The following is a 20,735-nucleotide window of genomic DNA, read 5'->3' as shown; positions in this document are numbered from 1 at the left end:
TACAACCTGAAAGGCTCTGTCACCTTTTGTTTTACGTTTGCCACACCATCCTGACCCCAGCCTCAGCAACCTAGTGCACAGGAGCGATTTAACACTTTGTGTGCCCACACACCACTTTAAAAAAAAAAAAACAGAGTGCCCACGTTTTACATTCATCTGTTTAAGGGGGGGATGTTTAGATAGTAATCTATGGCAACAGCCATTAAAACTAAACGGACATAGGTGAAACAAAGTGCAAGTCGTTCAGGTTGACCCCTGGCTGACATGACATGACAGAAAGGGTGCCATAAAAGGGGGGAGACTTTAGTTTCACTTCCAGAATCACATTATTACAAGTATTACATAAGTTTGATTAGCTGTAACTGAATTTAATACTTAAGGGTGCATTAGGTTCATTACGAAAATGTATTTTAATGTGTTTTTTAAAGTTGTATAATGTTATAACTTCAGTATGTGGATACGGTATTATTTAGCAGGATCCGAATTGCTTAAAATGGCATGCGCCCAAATATCCAAAATTATTTTTTCCGATTATGAAAAATGTATATCAAAAATTAATCTTTCCGATTATGAAAAATTAATATCCATATACATTTTCATAATCCGACGTGAGGAGTGTCGAGATATTTATGGGTGTTTAAATCTCGCACACCCATAAATATCTCGACACTCCTCACGTCGGATTATGAAAATTGATATGGATATTAATTTTCATTAATATCCATTAATGAATTCATGTGCGTGCTTGTGCATGTGTGTGTGCTGCTGTCGCATGTTGTGTGTGTTGCATGTTCTATATTTGGAAACATTGACAATATGTCTCAGCCAATCACAACGCAAGGTCAGACCTACTTGTGACGTCCACTGCCTATATATATATATATATATATATATATAAGCTAAACCTCAAGACTTTGTCAATCACTTCAGTTCAGTTTGAATAGTCACTAGAGAGAAGAGAGTCTTTAGCTGAGATTTCCAACAGTAATGGCTTATTTTGAGAGAGTGCTGATTTTGATGATGGTCATTTGGAGCGCTCAAGGCTTAACCCAGGACCGCCAGGAGATATGCACCAATTCAACCAAGATCCACAGTGACCTTCTTAAAGGCTTGAACTTTGGAGGGGTGCTCACCGTCCTCGCCATGGACTTCATGGTCTTCCTGTGTATGCTCCTAATGTTCTCCTGCATGCAAAGACTTGGCGACCATGGACGTCTTGCATTGGTGAAAGATGTCAATGCTGTGAGAGAAAATGAAGTGAAGGAAGATGAAGAAGCCAAGGAAAACGATAGGCCAAAACCCTTTTGTTCTTGGCTAACGTCCATGTACTGCATCAGTGACGAACAGATTCGGGAAAAGTGCGGTGAGGATGCGGAACACTACCTGTCCTTTCAGCGCCACATCATTCAATTGCTGGTAGTCATGTGCGCACTGTCTATTTTCATTATCTTGCCAATCAACTTTAGCGGACACATATATGAACGAAACAACCCCTACAATTTTGGGCGAACAATGATTGCCAACTTAGATTCCGATAATCCACGACTATGGCTGCACACAATCTTTGCATTATTCTACGTGTTGCTGACTTTGTACTTCATGAACCGGCACAAATCTAAGATGCACTATAAAGAAGATGACGTGGTGAGACACACTTTATTCATCACTGGAATCCCTAAAGGTTCCAAAGAGGACGACATACAGAACCACTTTGACGAGGCGTATAAGGAGGATGGATGTGTCGTTGTAAACGTTTGTTTGTGTTTCGACGTGTCCAAGCTGCTAGCGCTAAAAGCTAAGAGGGAGGCGGCAAAGCGCAGCCAGATTTTCTACATGGAGTTGGAGACGAAGAGGAAAACGCCTACCATGATCAACACAAAGTCATGGCTCCACGGCCCCCTCTTCATCTTCAACAGATGCGGGGAAAAGGAGGATGCCGTGACGTACTACACCGATCTTGAGGAAAAACTGGATGCAGCTTTTAAGACAGAGAAAGAGGCTGCTAAACATAAAACCTTAGGAATGGCCTTCGTGACCTTCAGGAATGAGGCCATGACTAATATAATCATGAGGGACTTCAACGCCTGCAAGTGTTACGGCGGCTACTGTCGCTGCTGGTGTCAAAGGCCCAAGGAGTCATCTGTCAATAAGGAGAAGCTCAAAGTCAACTTGAGGAACCCCAATATCGGCGTCACCTATGCCACTGATCCCAGTAACGTCAATTGGGGTGATCTGTCGTGTAATACATACTGGTGGTGGTTCCGCTGGTTTGCCATCAACATATCCCTGTTCACGCTCTTGTACTACCTCACCACCCCGTCCAGGTTCATCGCCAAAATGGATGATTTAAAAGTCATCGACGACCTAAATCCAATTCTCAAAATGTTTCTCCCCACTGTCCTTATGGCCGTCTTGTCCTGTACTCTCCCCATCGTGGTTTTGTACTCTTCGGATATGGAAGCCCACTGGACGCAGTCGGTAACGAGAAAGGAAGCCATGTTCAAAGGCTACATTTTCTTAATCTTGATGGTCCTGGTGCTGCCCTCGTTGGGACTCGCCAATCTGGAGGTATTCTTCGACTTGTTGTTCTTCAAAAAAAAGGAAACAGAACTAGACAGATTTGACTGTGTGTTCCTCCCCCACATTGGAGCCTTCTTTGTGAATTATGTCATCGCTTCAGCCTTCATCGGTATTCCCTGTGAACTGTTGAACATCGTGGGTTTTGTCACGTATACCGTCCGCATTTGTCTGGCCCGTTCCGAAGCCGACCGCAGGTTTGTCAAAACCGACCAAGCCGAAGAGTTTGACTATGGGACAGCGTATGCCTGGATGATGTGTGTCTTTACTATAGTCATGGCCTACAGCATCGCATGCCCAATCATCGTCCCTTTTGGACTGATGTACATGCTGATGAAGCGCTTCGCCGACAGGTACAACATGTATTATGCATACCTGCCCCCCAAACTCGACAAAAAGATCCATTCTGCTGCCGTGACCTACGTGGGGATGGCCCCCATTGTCTGTCTGTTCTATGTGTTTTTCTTCACCTTCTCCAAGGGGGGTAGTTCTCCGCCGTTCATATTCACGACTATAGTTCTGTCCGCCATCGTTGTCGTTGCCATAATGCATATCTTCTTTGGGCATTTTAAATGCCTGCACAACCTATCTATAAACTGGGAGAATTCCAAGGAGCTGGACGCCGACTGCGAAAAGGACATGTACATTCCTGAAATACTAAGGGATTTGGATGATGAGGAAGCAGAAGAGCAAGATGATACAGATCTTGTGGTCAGCAGCAGCTAGATACAGTAACATTGACATGTCTCCAAATTATTATTAAACAGTCAGGTTTCATTCCTCCCCAAGGGCTGTCAATACGGATTTATCTGTACATTTCCACCATTTATGAATCTTAATTAAGTCTTCATAAATAATGAAGAGAAAGGGAGAGCTTTTTTTTAACCCATTCTGGGCGGGAACCCCTTTTGGTGTTAGCATTATGTTATGCTTTAGCTATTGAAAAATAGCAGATCTACAAGCTCATAGCGTGCCACCGAGTGGCGCGCTACGAGCTTTTGGTCTGCTATTTTTGAAAAATCCAAGAACGACTGACAGAAACATAGCTTTTTCAGAAAACTGTCAGGATGTAGAAGACATTTTTAGAATCTGATCTCAGGTCAAAATGGGTTAATATAGTCAGCCAGGCAAGATGTCCTGCTCACTGTCCAAGAAGCAGAGCTTGTCAGGAACAAGAACACGTTAAATCCATCAGGATTAATTGAATGGACATCAGATCTCCCATTCATGTCCCATTTCCAGCAGCACACCACTAGAAAAGATGTAGCCTACCTAACCCACTGGTTTCCAAACGTTTTCAGCTGAGACCCAAAAGATAGATTTGGTGTTTCCGGGACCTATTTAAGCCCTATTTTGTGAAAACTAGAAAAAAGAAGCCTTGGACCATTTACCCCTGTCCTACCCCGGAAGCCCCCCACCCCCATAGCCTACCAGCACACCACCCACCATCCATTCTGGATTAGGTCAAGCACCACCCGTGCCCCACAAACCCCTATGCCATTCTGCCTCAACCCGGGGCGCTATGGGCATGGCTGAGGGAAGTAGGGGTGCTGGGGGGGCTGTAGCACCCCCTCCCCCCAGGCACAGCCCCCCCTCGAACAGGAGGGGAAGAAAAAAAAAGAGATAGGCCAGGCCTAATAAATATGCTGTATCACAGTATTGGCACCTTATCCTGGTTAATTGCCTGTGTCAGTTCGTTCATATAACTTGCGTGTGGAGAGGGAAAGTAAAGGCCACGTTTGTGCGTGAAAATGCGCAAAAATGCGCGTGCATGATGCGCGTGCACGCGCATTTTTGCGGCGCGCTATGCGCGCGCACCCCCTACTAGACGCTCAGCCCCTGCGAGTGTAAAGTACTTCCCGCGGGCCTGGCTATGGGGTGTCTGTAACCAGTCGTTCAGTCTTTCTAACCCACCCCCTTCATAGCCACTATGAAGTAAACCCACTTTTCAGCGAGCATCTAAGTACTGCATTCAAAATATACATGTATATACTGATGTGTAAGTTGCTGTGTTTCAAAAGCGGAAAGGTGTATCCTTAATTTCTGAGCGCATGTCAGATGTTTTGGAGATAAAGCCAGAGAGGCTGAGATGGTTTGGACATGTACAGAGAAGGGATAGTGAGTATATCGGTAGAAGGATACTGAGGTTGGAACTGCCATGCAGGAGGCCTAGAGGAAGAGCAAAGAGAAGATTTATGGATGTAGTGAAAGAGGACATGAAGTTAGTTGGTGTGAAAGAAGAGGAGGCAGAGGACAGGTTAGATGGAAGCAGATGATCCCCAGATGATTCCCCTGAAGGGAAAAGCCAAAAGGAAAAGGAAAAGAATGTCTGAGGGTCGATGCTATCCTTTGATGCGACTTTAGATTATAGGAGAGTATATTTGATTTTGATGCTGTGCAACGTGAAGGTAGATCACTAGATCAGGCTTAAGAGACTGTGCATTTTAAGATTAGAGAATTAGCACAAGTTAACTCCAGCTCGTTACCTCCATCTGCATTATTTGTTTTGGAATGTTTTCTGTACATCAAGTATAGGCTAACTGGACAAGTTCTCCAGGAAGCCCCTCCTTTCACTAAATTGAAATGACTTTGGTTTTTCCATGCATGCCACCTACTGACCAAAATATGACGAATATAAATGTAAACTGTTAAGTAGAGCCATTTTGGTGTGAAAATATGGAGGCAATTGGACATGTGTTAAGACCTAACGTTCTCACATACAGGCTCCATCCACTATACCTTCTCATATTGTAGTATAAAGATAGCTGATCTAGAAGCCTGCAATGGAACACGTCGTTTCTTCTTTTTTCTTTTTCCTTTATGGACTTTATTTAGCCTATTTCTGAAATTCATTTGAAAGATGTTCTGAAAAAAATATATATATATATATATATTTTTAAGATTGTACGAAACGTAAAAAATAAAGAAAACATGGATATTTACTTTACAGATGCATGATTTAGGAAACAGAGATGGGAGATTTACAGGAATCTCCACATCATCTATTAATTTCAATGAAAGTTGCTCACAAGCGCATGAAGCACCCAGAAGTAGCCTACAGCGTTTCAGACAATAGAAGCATGTGCAGTAGTGTCCCAAATGTGGAAGTCCTGCAATACCAGATTTATCCACCAGGCTTCTGAGGCTTTGACCATTCTCGGTTGTTCTGGGGCCTGGATCTCACACACACTCTCACATTAACATTGCAAATAATGTGCTCCTATGTATGATGTATGATGATAAGAGCTCCCCTCTCACTTCACATGAGTGTGATTCTTTTTACAGTGTGACTCTGCAGGAGCCAGCATAGCTGTCTAGAATATTGGGTCTCTAAGGGCCGATTCATACTCCTATTTTACCGCTGTTTCGGTGCTGTAGTGCCAAAATGATTTCGGCTCGTCAGAAATTTTCAGTAGCACCGAAGAGCCGACTTTAGGACGGTACCCGCCCCCGAACCTCAAATGACGTCACATTGTAGGCTCTACAGAGCCGAACCGACTTTTATTCGGCTCTAAAATAGGAGTATGAATCGGCCCTTAGTCTTATTAGTCCTTACACACGTAAAAGCCACACGTTGCCACACCGCTCAAAAATAAATAGGCTTTGGAAAATGGTCTGAATTATAGTATGAAAGTATATATGATTTCAACATGCACAGTACATCATTATCAGATCTAATTTTGCCTTTTTTATGCCCATAAATGACCATGTGAAGTATAAGAATAGCTTGCAATTTGCATACCGGTAGCTATTATTATTTCCCCCTCCTTTTATTTACATTTTTGAAAATGTGTCCACGATATTTGCATGCCCACTCTTCCGGTTAGCCTTTAGTTCAGTGAGTCTCACCCTTTTTGAGTGCATGCACAGTTTCATGGACAGCACATGAGATTGAGGGCAGTATTGTGCGTGTCTTAAGTACCAGGTCTTATTACTTAACTTAAGACCTGGAGGCGTGATCAATGCCATTTGGCTATTCTGAGTGGCCAAACAGCATTGACCACGCCTCCAGGTCTTAAGTTAAGTAATAAGACCTGGTACTTAAGACACGCATAATACTGCCCTTAATGTTCACAGACGGACGGACAGACTCGCATAAGTGAGTACATTACGGCCTCCTGTCGAGGATAATAACAGAGAGCTCAATGTAAGGTTGGACCTCATTGTCTCCGACATTGTCACTAGAGCAAAAGAGAAGAGGAGAGAGTGTCATGCAGACGTGCACGTGCAGGCAGGTTGCAAAAGAACAGGACCGACCGCTCATAAGAAGTCCCTACACTTCATTTGTTTCCTTTTCAAATGACCACACACTCACAATGTGTTGCACTATGTCATGTCTGTCTGTAATCACTCAGTAATCAGTGACGAACAGATTAGGGAGAAGTGTGGGGAGGATGCGGGCTTCTACCTTTGGAGAAGTGTGGGGAGGATGCAGGCTTCTACCTTTGGAGAAGTGTGGGGAGGATGCAGGCTTCTACCTTTGGAGAAGTGTGGGGAGGATGCAGGCTTCTACCTTTGGAGAGGATGCAGGCTTCTACCTTTGGAGAAGTGTGGGGAGGATGCAGGCTTCTACCTTTGGAGAAGTGTGGGGAGGATGCAGGCTTCTACCTTTGGAGAGGATGCAGGCTTCTACCTTTGGAGAAGTGTGGGGAGGATGCAGGCTTCTACCTTTGGAGAGGATGCAGGCTTCTACCTTTGGAGAAGTGTGGGGAGGATGCAGGCTTCTACCTTTGGAGAGGATGCAGGCTTCTACCTTTGGAGAAGTGTGGGGAGGATGCAGGCTTCTACCTTTGGAGAAGCCTGCATCCTGCAGGCTTCTACCTTTGGAGAAGTGTGGGGAGGATGCAGGCTTCTACCTTTGGGGAGGATGCAGGCTTCTACCTTTGGAGAAGTGTGGGGAGGATGCAGGCTTCTACCTTTGAACAGATTAGGGAGAAGTGTGGGGAGGATGCAGGCTTCTACCTTTGAACAGATTAGGGAGAAGTGTGGGGAGGATGCAGGCTTCTACCTTTGCTTTCAGCTGGTGGCAGCCATTCATAGAGTATTAAAAGGATAGAGACTGAACCGGAGCGATAGCCCCGCCCCACGCTATTCATGTCAGTGGAAGTTGCTCAGTGGCGTTTTGAAGCACCCGGAAGAAAGTCTACTTCCGCATTTTTTCGATTTGGACACCAACATTTGGTGTACAAAATACGGAAGTGCAAACGGGCGCTCAATGTTAAAGCCCAGATGCACGGGTTTCCTCGTCATAACATCACGGGTCCGCCTGCAGTCCCCACTCTTACCACTAGGGCCGAGCGCCTCAACGTTGGAGAGCCTCACTGGGGGCTTGGCAGCTAAAAAAGGTGCGCTTTTGCAAAGACAGGAACGTGTTTGCAAATGACAGGAATGGTGTTTCGAATAATACACGATCGAATCACCCAATCATAATGCAAGGCCAGAACTAATTTGTGACATCACCACCCCAATATAAAACCCCTTAATAATACCATTGAATTATTACTTTGAAACTTGTATAAATATAAGCTCTATTTAGTTCACATTTGCCTTATTTCATCGCATGTTTGGTTGACAACGTAGTTTTGCTACTTCCCCATTGCCATCATCATGGTGTTCGGAGAACATAAAAAAGAACTTAATGTGACAGAGGACGAAATCAAGAAATTCACAAAAGAACTTAATGTGACAGAGGATGAAATCAAGACATTCACACAAGCTTTCAGAGATGAAAAGTTCAGAGAAATGCTATTTGATTACGCTAGAGAGTTATCGGACCCCAATAAAAAGAAACGATATGAAGAAGAAATCAAACAGTTGGAACAGGGGAGAGGAAATGACATACATTTTATCCATGTTGAACCATTTAGGGTCCTCAGGACGAGTCTCAATGGCAGTCAGAAGTGCTTCATCAACATCTGTAGCAGCAAAGAAATTGCAAAGCCTGAATTCAAAAGGGGAGTGACAGAGGATGGCAGGAGGGGGCAGCATTGGTCTCTGTCCCACAGCTTAGTCCCTGGAAGACAAGAGAGAGATCGAAAAGGAAACAAGTTCATGATCTATGATGTTGTGTTCCATCCTGACAGTATTCACCTCGCTAACAAAGACAAACGGTTCATGAGTATGGTGGACAACACAGCCATACAAGGAATCCAAGATGCTTTTAAAGTGACTCTTGATGATAATAATGTGAGAGAGTTGAACATCAAGTACAAAGGTAGTCCTAATCCTTGTATCATTCGAAAACCCATTTCTGGCTTTATATCCAAAGAGCCTCCAACACAGTCCAACACTCTTGCTTTCCCATACCCTGAAAAGAACCCAGCAACAACCGAGTCAACAGAGGCTCCCACAGCAAAAACCAACAATGACACCAAAGCCAAGACTCTCCACATCCAACCAGTGCAACCACAGACACCCAAGGAGGTGACGGCACCCATCTACACATTAAAATACAGATCCTTAATTGATCTGCAGGACTTCCGATGTTCCAGAGACTCAGCCCAAAGCTCAAGGCCCAAGGAGATAGTTGTCACTGTTGACGTGCCCCTACTGAAGTCAGCCAGGGATGCTAACCTGGAGATAAAGAGTAGAACCCTACTGCTGGAGTCCAGCAAACCAGCCTATAGACTGGAGCTTCCTTTAGCATACCCTGTGGATGAGGATAAAGGCTATGCCAAGTTCAACAAACAGAAAGGACAGCTCACCATCACATTGCCTGTTTTGCCTTCCAGGGAAGCTTTACATTTTTGTCAAAATGGCAAAGATGAGGAGGAGTTTGAGGCAGAGGCAAGTGGAGTGGAGGAGAAATGGAAGGAGCAAGAATGTGGGAAAGATGAAGACGATGGTAAAGGGAAGCAAAGGGAAATTGTGGAAAGAAAAGTGAGAGAATGCGAGATATGTGACCAAGCAGCACAATACAAAGATGTTTACCAAGGGGACAGTACTGTCCATCATACAGGCCTGTCTACTGAAGAGGGAATCGCTGTTGATAATGGGAACATCTCTGCACTCTGCAATGACAATTATTATTATTCTGAGCCAAATGCTCACGTGAAAACTTCAGAGATCAATGAAAAAAAGAATGATGAAGACAAGGTTAAAGGGGAGCATGAGGGAATTGTGGAAAGCAAAGAGAAAGATGGCAAGATTTGTGTCCAAGCAGCACAATGCAAAGACACCTGCGGTACCGTTTGCCAAGGCGATGGTACTGTCCATCATATAGGCCCATCTACTGATGGTACTGTCCATCATATAGGCCCATCTACTGAAGAGGGACTCACTGATGGCGATGGTACTGTCCATCATATAGGCCCATCTACTGAAGAGGGACTCGCTGTTGATTATGAGAGTATCCCTACCCCCTGCAATGACAATTATTACTATTCTGAGTCAAATGCTTATGTGAAGACTTCAGAGATCAATGAAGAGACTGTGGTCACAGCAGAAAATGATTATTCAAATGGTAAGACGGATAAGGTGGAAACAAAGGCATCACTTATGAAACAGATACCAAGCGACACAAAACAAATGGCATTAGCTGTGTCTGCCATGGCATTGGTCACAGACCACAGCAGCCAAACTAAAGATGGCAGCATGTCGCTGGGAACAGGTGACATCACAGATATACCAGCTGAGGAAAATGAGATTGATGAAGATGACCTGCCAGTAGAGAATCCCTTCCCATCACTGGACTGCCAAAGTAATCCCCCTCCAGCCTTGTTGAGAGGAACCAAGAAAGAGGATGGAGAGGAGACTGCAATCAATAATCCTTCTGCTAGGATTACATTCCAAAATTACTTGTTGTATGAACTTGACTGACTTGTGTCTGTCAGTAGGTGTGATTGATTGTTTTTGTTTCCGATTCCATGTGGTCTCTGCCCCACTCAGTGGCATAACTAGACGTCACTGGGCCCTCGAAATATCCCATACAGACTGACAGTTTTTTGCTTATAAACAGCAATTGTGACGGACGGTACCTGTCGCAATTGTGAACAGAGTAGCAGCTGCAGGCTGTAAAAATAAGCCCCAAACTGCGTTTTGATTTATAAACAGCAGGGCACTGTACAATTGTAGTTGTGATTTGTGCACGTACCTGGCTGTCGGTACACGAGACTGGGAAAGCCGACTGCATGCACACTCGCGGCGCGCCACAGACACTACTGACTTCCTTCACATTATTAGACTACAGCCCTACGCTCTAACAGAGCTGTTGGGAGGGAGGTGGGGCACATGTGTGACTGTGTGTGCTATAGCAGCAGCCACCACCAGGCTCCGCCAAACTTTGTTCAACTCAACTGTCATTGCATCTCTGTATTATAATTTCAGAGACGGCACAGGTGGGCGGGCGTGTGCCCCCCTTGCCTCTGGGCCCCCACGCAGTCGCGTTGTCTGCGTCACGGTAGTTACGCCCCTGGCCCCACTTATCAATCTCTTCTCATCCTATCTTACGGCCGGGCTCCACCGGGCGCGTCAGCGTCGCGTCTCCGTCACCGTCAGGGAATGTTCCCTTTTTAATCAATGAAGGGTGGCTCCACTGCCCGCGTTGACGGAGACGCGACGCGTGCATTAAAATTGAACCGGTGCGTTTTTTGACGCGACGCGACGGAGACGCAACGCGTCCGGTGGAGCCCTGGCGTTAGTCTCGCGTTAGGGCCGGGCTCCACCGGGCGCGTCAGCGTCGCGTCTCCGTCACCGTCAGGGAATGTTCCCTTTTTAATCAATGAAGGGTGGCTCCACTGCCCGCGTTGACGGAGACGCGACGCGTGCATTAAAATTGAACCGGTGCGTTTTTTGACGCGACGCAGACGCAACGCAACGCGTCCGGTGGAGCCCTGGCGTTACGTAGCCAGACGATGAAAATTGCGAGAGGCAACAGTCTGGCAACACGAGACTATGGACTTCTCAGGACAGTGGGGGGGGGGGGGGGGGGGGGGATCTGGTTGAGAGCATTAATGGGAGGGTGGGTCACATGGTAATTGGTAACCAACCTTTTCAAGCCCATGAGCACTGTGTGAGCACTGTGTGAGCACTGTGTGAGCACTGTGTGAGCACTGTGAGAGCACTGTGTGAGCACTGTGAGAGCACTGTGTGAGCACTGTGAGAGCCGAGAACAGTTGTCATGTGGAGTGTCAAGAGGAGGGGCATTTATTATTACTGTTGTGAAACTGACAGTGTTTACCGGGAAAATAACTTGAACGTTTATTTTATTTTATAAATTTCATTCACTAAATAATTGATTACTATTTCTCTATTTGTGTGAATTGATTATTCTACTTACCGGTACCTCTAATAAGAAACCATTTTCTATTGGATAAATGATTAAAATTAAACTTCTTGGCCCACATAACATTGCTATTCTGTGCTCCAAGGGCCCAGGGAGCTATCCAGTGACCCCAAGCCCCCCCCACACACACACACACACACACACACACACACACACACACACACACACACACACACACACACACACACACACACACACACACACACACACACACACACACACACACACACACACACACACACACACACACACACACACACACACAGAGAGAGAGAGAAACTATGAAAAACATTTATTTAAGACATTGGCAGACATCATGCTTATAAAAATAAAAAATACTGTACATTATTTCCACATTGTGCAAAGTGTGAAGCTTTTACAGATCCAGTTCCAGTTGACAGAAAACAACTAAGGAGATGACTAACTTCTGGATGAATACATCAAATGAGCTTTCCCAAAAGTTGTTCTTCAATTAAGTTAATGAAGTTGTTCTTAACCTTGGTCCACAGAAACATTGCATTTATGAGATTTTACCTGTAGTCCAAAGAAAAATATCATTGATCGCAGCATAGAGCATCTGAATATTCTAAACAGAACACATAACAGTAAACCTTTTTTCCTTTTTCTTTTTAAGGAATGTGCTTATAAAATTATCCAAAAAGTTGGAAAATTAACTGAGATGTATTACAACAAACTTCCAATTGCATGGAATATTATAAATTATTTTTGTGTTCCTATTAAGTACTTTAAAACATTTTGGAGATCATGAACATTAACTGAAAAAGTCGAGCTGGAATTTCCTTCCAGCTAGATGGGTCTTACAAAACAGAAAAGATAATTTTTGATTTGAGTAATACTTTGACCAAACAAATGACTTAATAACACTAGCATGAATAATGGTTAGTTACAACAATATGTATTCAAGTTAATAACTTTAAGTAGTTGAAATGTTTCCTGTTGATTCATGAAGACAATATTGTGCAGTCTTAATATAATGTCATCAAACGATAGAAATGTTTTTCGCTGTTTGTTTCAAATCACGTTCCAAGTGCACTGAGCTTGTCACACGTTCATGGGTGGCCGTGAGATCGGTCACCTGACAAATGAAGCTAGCTGTTAAACCAAACAGCCAGTCGACTGTGCCACTGTCCCCTCCAATAAGATCACCGCACTGCCCTGTGCTCTTTCCATTTCCATTATGTTCCAAATGGAAATCATCCAATTTGACAAGGCTGCTGGAGTTTCTCTCACTTATTCTGTAGGAACTTCATCTTGTTTCCTGAAATAGAACACAATGATTGCTAGTACATGAACTCTCCTAGCTGTAAGGAGGTACATGAACCATGCCATGGACTATGTCGTCCAATGTAGAACACATTAAAAAAGAGACATGCTACACTATGTCATCCAATGTAAAAGCCATTTAAAAAAAAATCACACTAGTGTGAAGTGAGGGGGCGCTCTTAAAATCAAATGATCATTCACATTCCATGCTACAAACAGACACACAAAGTTGTGCATAGGAGGGGCTAACGGCCCTCAAAAATGGCATGCTACATTACAGTACGAGTATGTCGTTCAATGTAAAAAAATGAAAAAACAATGATAAAATGCCATGCTACACTACCGGTATGTCATTGAATGTTAAAAACCATTAAAAATGCCATGCGACAATAAAACATGACTAACCTAGTCCTTTGAAGAATTTGTTCACGCTGCTCGGTTCTGGCTCTTGACAGGAATCCAGATATTCTGCAACTCTCGTTTCAAAGAGACCTAAGGGACAGTACGAACACGCTTGTGATCAAACTTGACTTGCACAGCCTCCTGGGATATGTCCAAAACGTTCTCTTTCTTTTTTTTACTATAATTTATATCCCACGATTTTGTAACCCATTTTTCACCCCTGTGTCATTATCTAATGTGATCCTGGGCTCTACACACCCTCCGCCAACCTGGGGAGAGCAACGGACTTGAACTCATGCTTCCTTCATGCATGAGTGTCCAAGTCGCTCCTTTACACCTGACAGGGGGGGGGGGGGTTTCCCTGGTTGGACGTAGCGCGTGGAAGGAACATATTCCAACCAGTTCCTTTCCCCTCCATCAGGCGCCCCGGCTGGCCAGGGGGAGGCAGTTTAGAGACCAGGATTACTGCATGTTTTTTTGTGAGGGTATCTACCCTAGGGGACACGGGGAGAACATGCAAACTCCACACTGATGACGCAGAGGAGGAGGACGCGCCCACAGCGTCCCGAGCGGGAATCGAACAGTTCTCCAAAACGTTCTCTTTCTATTCTCTACCTTTGGCCGCGCCCTTGCGCAGCTCCTTGTCCTGGATGAATCCGGTGAACATCTGCGTGTCCATGAACAGCTGCAGGAACTGGCGCACTCCACGGGAGGGATGAGACTTGCGGAAGCTGTCGCGCTGAAGCTCCCTGGCTCCTCCGCTGGCCGACGACTCGGCCACGTGAAGAGGGTAGTGGCCCACCAGCTCCACAAAGAAACGCACGAAGGCCTCTGATACCAGAGAGTTCAGCTCGTTCTGCTGACCTGTTAACACATTTAAAACATTTAATCCATTTAGACCTGAGGCCGATTTAAAAAAATGTTTTTCTATGTCAGTGGTGCTCAACCTTTTTCATGTCAAGGACCCCCTGAATTATCCGTATTTGGCTGCGGACCCCCCATCTGAAAATATGTAGTTCCAGGGACCCCCCCCAAAAGCAAAGATTTGAGTTAAAAACGTTTTCACAAATTTTCTACAATAGCATATCTACAGTACAAGCTTGTGGCGCGGCACTCGGTTCCGCGCTATGAGCTTGTAGATCTGCTATTTTTCAATAGCTAAAGTATAACATTATGCTTAAAACACCAAAAGGGGTTCCCGTCCTGAATGGGTTAACAAATTAATTTACTTCAACCATGGCACTAACCTTGGGCAAATGGGGCTCAAGTGCTGATGAGCTGGTGGATATATTTTCATGAAAACTCATCAGTAGGCAATATTTAAATTTTGGTTAATAAAATACATTTTATTAATTCATATTATTATTAGTCATATTAATCAATGTTGAGACCTTATTCTATAGTGTATTTGTACGTCTTTAAATGTATTGATGAATTGAAAATGGAGGGCCCTGATGTAAACAAGTCTTAGTGCTTTTTCTGGTTTTATCCTCTTGGCAAATTTTGTATTGACCTGTACTTTCCTTGATCAATCAATCAATCAATCAATCTTCTGCTCCTCCTACTGTATATTACATGTGTTACCGACCTATAGAGCTGTCTCCAGCTTCCTGTCTGAGGATGTCCTCCTTTTCCTCCAAGACCTGCTGTAGCGCCGCCTGGAGTTTATTTGGCAGAATGCAGTCTTCATCACCCAGCTGTCACATAGAAAGAGTTCATATTCACCCAGCTGTCACATATAGAAAGAGTTCATATTCACCCAGCTGTCACATATAGAAAGAGTTCATATTCACCCAGCTGTCACATAGAGAAAGAGTTCATATTCACCCAGCTGTCACATATAGAAAGAGTTCATATTCACCCAGCTGTCACATAGAGAAAGAGTTCATATTCACCCAGCTGTCACATATAGAAAGAGTTCATATTCACCCAGCTGTCACATAGAGAAAGAGTTCATATTCACCCAGCTGTCACATAGAGAAAGAGTTCATATTCACCCAGCTGTCACATATAGAAAGAGTTCATATTCACCCAGCTGTCACATAGAGAAAGAGTTCATATTCACCCAGCTGTCACATATAGAAAGAGTTCATATTCACCCAGCTGTCACATAGAGAAAGAGTTCATATTCACCCAGCTGTCACATAGAGAAAGAGTTCATATTCACCCAGCTGTCACATATAGAAAGAGTTCATATTCACCCAGCTGTCACATATAGAAAGAAATAAAAAACAAGTCTTCTGAAAGAATATATATTCAAAGATTTGTGCTGCATTTTCACGATTTTTCAAAAATAGCAGACCTACAAGCTCGTAGCGTGCCACTCGGTGGCGCGCTATGAGCTTGTAGATCTGCTATTTTTCAATAGCTAAATTATAACATAATGTTACAACAAAATTGGTTAATATAAAGAGATAACAAAACAACAACAGCTAAACTCCAAGTCATACCGGACATCATCTGGCTTTCTTTATCAAACACACCTTACATTACAGTTCTGTAAGTTTAGGACTGAGTGATAATAAATCTTTTCTTGGCTTGATCCAGTGGTGTTCAAAGCATTAGACAGAAAGTTGTATTTGATTTAATTTCTGTTGACGGAGGATATGGCGTGTCGCCATGTGTGGTGAGGAGATTGCTTACACATGATCAGTTCAAAATGCTGAACTCAAACTATTCACTTCCTTTCAGCACTGATACACCCACGTGCATAAGAACAAGTTTGATCCCACAGGGGAAATTCTGTTTTCAGCTTCACCCAGCTGAGGGCGGGTGAAGTGTCTTGCTCAGGGACACCTCAAGACATTGCGGGGGCCATGTATCAAACCTGGGACCTTTTGTCTGTCCCAGCCTCTCTACCCACACTGCTACGACCACCCTATGCATGCATGTCTTGCATGACTCAGCAGTGATAACGCCTGTATCCGTGGATACTCGGGACTGACACACTTTTCTGTGGATTTTGAACTAGTATGTTTACCACTGACACCCTGACCCCTGGTATGTACTAGGGTTTAATGCCGGGATCCCGGGATTTCGGGCCTCCCGGGAATAGGGCACGCAATTTCCCGCCCGGAAATTTCTTCGGGACCCGTTGTCCCGGAGTTTTTTTTCTTGTAGGGAAATTACACTAAAGGACACAGTGCGCGTTCTTTCCCCTTATCTATGAGTGATCAAATGTCCAATCTGAACCCTCCCATAATTTTCAAACATGTTTGATGATATTTATATGGAATTATGGATTACACTCGAGGGCTGCAAGCCTGCAACGGGAACTGGAGCCAGCGGGACCCAACGTAAATGTTGGCGGCGCGGGCGGTATTTAAATAGCCTACCTGCGGGCGGGCAGGCACGGCCGCTGGCCGGTCAAGATGAAATCAGTGGGACCCTGCAAATCCAGCGTCCTCCCGCAATTAATCAGATAGGCCTACAGAGTTTATATACACTTTAGCAAAATATGAATGTCTGACAGACATCTTCAGGCACGCTCCCAAAGCTGCTGCACCTGTCAATCATTAGCCTAACTAGTCAAGTCACTCTGTGAGAATTGTGTGTATTACGGACGGAGCGAGGAGTTTCCTTTCCCTGTGATGGACAATTGGACATTGTCACTTCTAAACCCCTTTTTGCTTTTGCCTGCATGTGTACAGCAATAACGTGAAACGGAACACAAACAAAGATGAGTAGGCTACAATTTGTTTTATAATAACCACCAGCACGCAGCGTCACTCTCTCTCTCTCTCTCTCCCCCCCCCCCCTCTCTCTCTCTCGCTCTCCTCTCGCTCTCTCTCTCTAATAATCAGTGTGCTGTGCACTGGACGTGCTGGCTAATTTAACACCCAATCGGACTTTTCATAAAGTACAAAGCGGGATGATCACATTCTCTGCAGCGGAGAAGGGGACCCACTGCATGCTCAAAGGGTGAAAGACTATGGCTAAGGTAGCCTATCTATGTGAAAGACGGGAGGTCGTTTTTTCCCCGTGCTTCGACAGTCACATTAGTGCAAACTCCTGTGTCCCTTTTTCTGAATAGCGTAGTGGCCTATAACATTGTTAATATTTTAATGTAATACTTTTATTGTAGGCTATATGTTCATATTTCGTTCAAATACAACGTTTTAAACCAAAAAATATCACTATTCTATTGAACATATGAAGTATCTATATATAAATGCATTTTGGTGGGCACTTTTTTTCTTTTTTTTCTGACGGGAATTCCCGCGGGAGCCCGGGAAAAGGTCCGCAAATTCCCGGGAATTAAAATGAGCCAAATCCGGGAAAATATTAAACCCTAGTATGTACCCCTGTATGTTTGAACACTTGGATGTGTATGTTCTTGATTTATTTATATTAAGTGATAAAATTGTGCTAAAACAAATAAACAATTGCATGTGTTTATTAGTAGTCTTAATTGAAGCCATTTGATTTTATTCATAATGTGTTTGTGAGCTGAAAGGTTCAAACTCTTAACACTTTGCATTCTGCAGCCTCTGTCCCCCTCTAGTGGACAAAGTCAATATCCCAAGTCAAATTCCCAAAAAGAAAGTCATTGCTCCAGTCCACTGAGTCCAGTGCCATTTATACAATTCTCTATCAACCACTTGAACCCTAGCATCCCTAGTCTGTGTTGAGGGTTTATGTTATTAACTTGTTTTGTGCTTCTACAACAGGCTTATCATTTTAACCCATTTAGGCCTGACCTCAAAATTAAAAAAAGAAATCTTCTAAATCCTCCAGTTTTCTGAAATAAATATTTTCACGATTTTTCAAAAATAGCAGACCTACAAGCTCGTAGCGCGCCACTCGGTGGCGCGCTATGAGCTTGTAGATCTGCTATTTTTCAATAGCTAAATTACAACATAATGTTTAAAACAACAAAAGGGGTTCCCGCCCAAAATGGGTTAAAAAAGGTCATACTGTATACACAGGAGGTTCACATTGCACCTCATTTTCACTTCTTTGAGTCAGCATGAAATCTCCCCTTGGTATTGTATTTCCACAGCAAATAACATACAAGTTAAAGGATTTAACCTACTGTACTAGTTAAACCTGCATTATGTATGCATGTACAGTACAGCATGGGCTTCATGCAATACCACTTGTCAACCAGTAGATGTCCTACCCGACTACAGTATCAGGCCCTTTTCACGCAAGCCATATTGGCATGACATAATAGCATAATGTTACAGTACTTCATATGTGGTACCAAATTAATTATACAGCATTGTTCCATTAAAATAAATCAAATTGAGACAGAGAAGGCTCCCCCCCAAGGTGCTTGGAGTAAGGATACATCAAATGGATCCTTTGCAAAGTTTTTTTCAGAAGGAGAGACATAAGAATTGAAATCTGTTTAGTTATTGGATATGGAAGCCTGCCGTCAACTGGGGTATGGGATGTAAACTAAGCTGTCTGGGAGATGGGATTCAAAAGCTGCACCGTATCGCAGACTTCAAAGGGATGAGTTAGAAATGTTTATTCTGCTCGTATTCTAATAATGTAGTAAACATGTTTACTTTAAAAGTCAATTGATGGACAGAACTACACTAGTTTACAGAGAGGAATTTCACTACGTGTGCGTGTGTGTGTGTGCGTGTGTGTGTGTTACTGAATATCTCTGAGTTCATTCATTCAGCAGTTTTTATAGTAGTTGCAAGTTTCAGTTATATACCATTACTACCCTTGCAGGTTTGTTGTATCTCAGCAAAGTTCATATCTTTATTTTTACGAATAAAATGTAACCAGTTATGTTTTTTATAAACTGCACCCTCATTATAGGAGGAGCGTTCCCCTTTCTCAAGTGGAACCTGATTGATTCATTCCTCTATCCTTGCATCTCTGCCCCGCCTCCTTCAGGGCAGGAAACAGTGAGGAAACAGTGCAAGTAACGGAATGAGAATTCTTTAGGACACACATTACATACAGGTATTTGGGGTTGCGGCCCAGTCTGCCATTGTCTTGCAAGTGCAAACACAATCATGTATCAGCATGTATTGAGTTAGCGAGATGGATCTTAATATACAGTGATTTGTCTGCCCTAGCACATATTCGTATTGTAGTGCAATAAGATTAAGATCATGCAAATATTAGTTTTTCAAGCTCCCAAGCCACGAAAACGATCCAAATCCACGAAAGAGGTAGTATTGTTTGCACCTCTAACACACTCATGTGGTTCCTGATGTCACTGTAGTTAACAGATTCAGAATTTGGCTACAGTCAGGGTGCTGCCATTGTGAATGTTGGCTCACTAGACTTTATCTGCTACACTAAATGGAACAGGACCTTAATTAGTATCATTGGTTGTGCTACTTTTGCTGTACAATTAAGTGTACAGGGTTGACACTTTTAGTAAGCTATTAGTTGGCTGCCAAAGGAACAAGCCTTTATGTTTGTATCATGTCATGATGGCGGAACACTTTCTACTCAGCTATAAACCAACGTCCTTGAGCGATATTGCGTCACATTGAATTCTATATTGGTTGGATGGAATGTCGTGTTTTTCCATCGCTTGTCACAGTGTGAGATATTCTAGGCCAACAACAGACGAGTCCAGACCCATTCCTGGATCATATTGACACAGGGATTGGGAGCCACACCTGTCATTGGTGTTACATAACGATGTGTGTACGCACCTGAACGATGAACTTGTCCGCACACAGATCCACTATGAGCACCTGGAGGAAACAAAATAAGTGTTTAATGCCAGAAATACATGATCTGCATGCCTTTCTGGAACAGATTTAGTCATCCCAGAAAATGTTTGGCACCACAAATGGCACTTATCAACCTGGCGTGCAGTGGCGTGCTATTTTGGGGCGGTAAACGGAACTGTCGGAACAACAACCTACTCGGACCTTTATTCCCACGGAGCGCTCGGTACAAGCGGCCACTTGGTGAGAACAGTCGAGGCGCGACCACCGGGTCTGTTTGGTGAGAACAGTCGAGGCGGACCACCGCGTTTGTTTGGTGAGAACAGTCGAGGCGGACCACCGGGTCTGTTTGGTGAGAACAGTCGAGGCGGACCACCGCGTCTGTTTGGTGAGAACAGTCGAGGCGGACCACCGCGTCTGTTTGGTGAGAACAGTCGAGGCGGACCACCGCGTCTGTTTGGTGAGAACAGTCGAGGCGGACCACCGGGTCTGTTTGGTGAGAACAGTCGAGGCGCGACCACCGCGTCTGTTTGGTGAGA

The 20,735-nt window shown here is 44.0% G+C and overlaps 3 protein-coding genes across 4 annotated transcripts in view; 2 read left to right on the top strand and 1 right to left on the bottom strand.

The window, feature by feature from the left end:
* Positions 1 to 1,020: 1,020 nt before the first annotated feature.
* On the top strand, positions 1,021 to 3,303 carry LOC306915862 (CSC1-like protein 2; the record flags this gene model as incomplete). The annotated part of the gene is made up of 1 exon (XM_079493511.1): positions 1,021 to 3,303. The coding sequence occupies one exon, from the start codon at positions 1,021 to 1,023 to the stop codon at positions 3,301 to 3,303; it is 2,283 nt and encodes a 760-aa protein (XP_079349637.1).
* Positions 3,304 to 8,184: 4,881 nt separating this feature from the next.
* On the top strand, positions 8,185 to 10,476 carry LOC306915857 (protein kintoun-like; the record flags this gene model as incomplete). Its single annotated transcript, XM_079493497.1, has 2 exons — positions 8,185 to 9,456; positions 10,465 to 10,476. The coding sequence occupies 2 exons, from the start codon at positions 8,185 to 8,187 to the stop codon at positions 10,474 to 10,476; spliced, it is 1,284 nt and encodes a 427-aa protein (XP_079349623.1).
* Positions 10,477 to 12,137: 1,661 nt separating this feature from the next.
* Positions 12,138 to 20,735, bottom strand: part of dennd2c (DENN/MADD domain containing 2C) — a 41,438-nt gene continuing 32,840 nt past the window's right edge. For both annotated transcript variants that reach the window (XM_079489618.1, XM_079489619.1), the window contains exons 15-19: positions 20,179 to 20,220; positions 15,135 to 15,243; positions 14,162 to 14,410; positions 13,550 to 13,636; positions 12,138 to 13,139 (exon numbers count right to left, since the gene is read on the bottom strand). In XM_079489618.1, coding sequence (XP_079345744.1) covers positions 13,108 to 13,139; positions 13,550 to 13,636; positions 14,162 to 14,410; positions 15,135 to 15,243; positions 20,179 to 20,220 — 519 coding nt within the window. In that variant the 3' untranslated portion in view covers positions 12,138 to 13,107. The remainder of the gene's footprint in view (positions 13,140 to 13,549; positions 13,637 to 14,161; positions 14,411 to 15,134; positions 15,244 to 20,178; positions 20,221 to 20,735) is intronic.

The sequence above is a fragment of the Electrona antarctica genome (genome assembly GCF_951216825.1).
Source record: "Electrona antarctica genome assembly, chromosome: 2".
Taxonomy (NCBI): Eukaryota; Metazoa; Chordata; class Actinopteri; order Myctophiformes; family Myctophidae; genus Electrona; species Electrona antarctica.
This window is presented reverse-complemented; position numbering and strand designations above follow the sequence as displayed.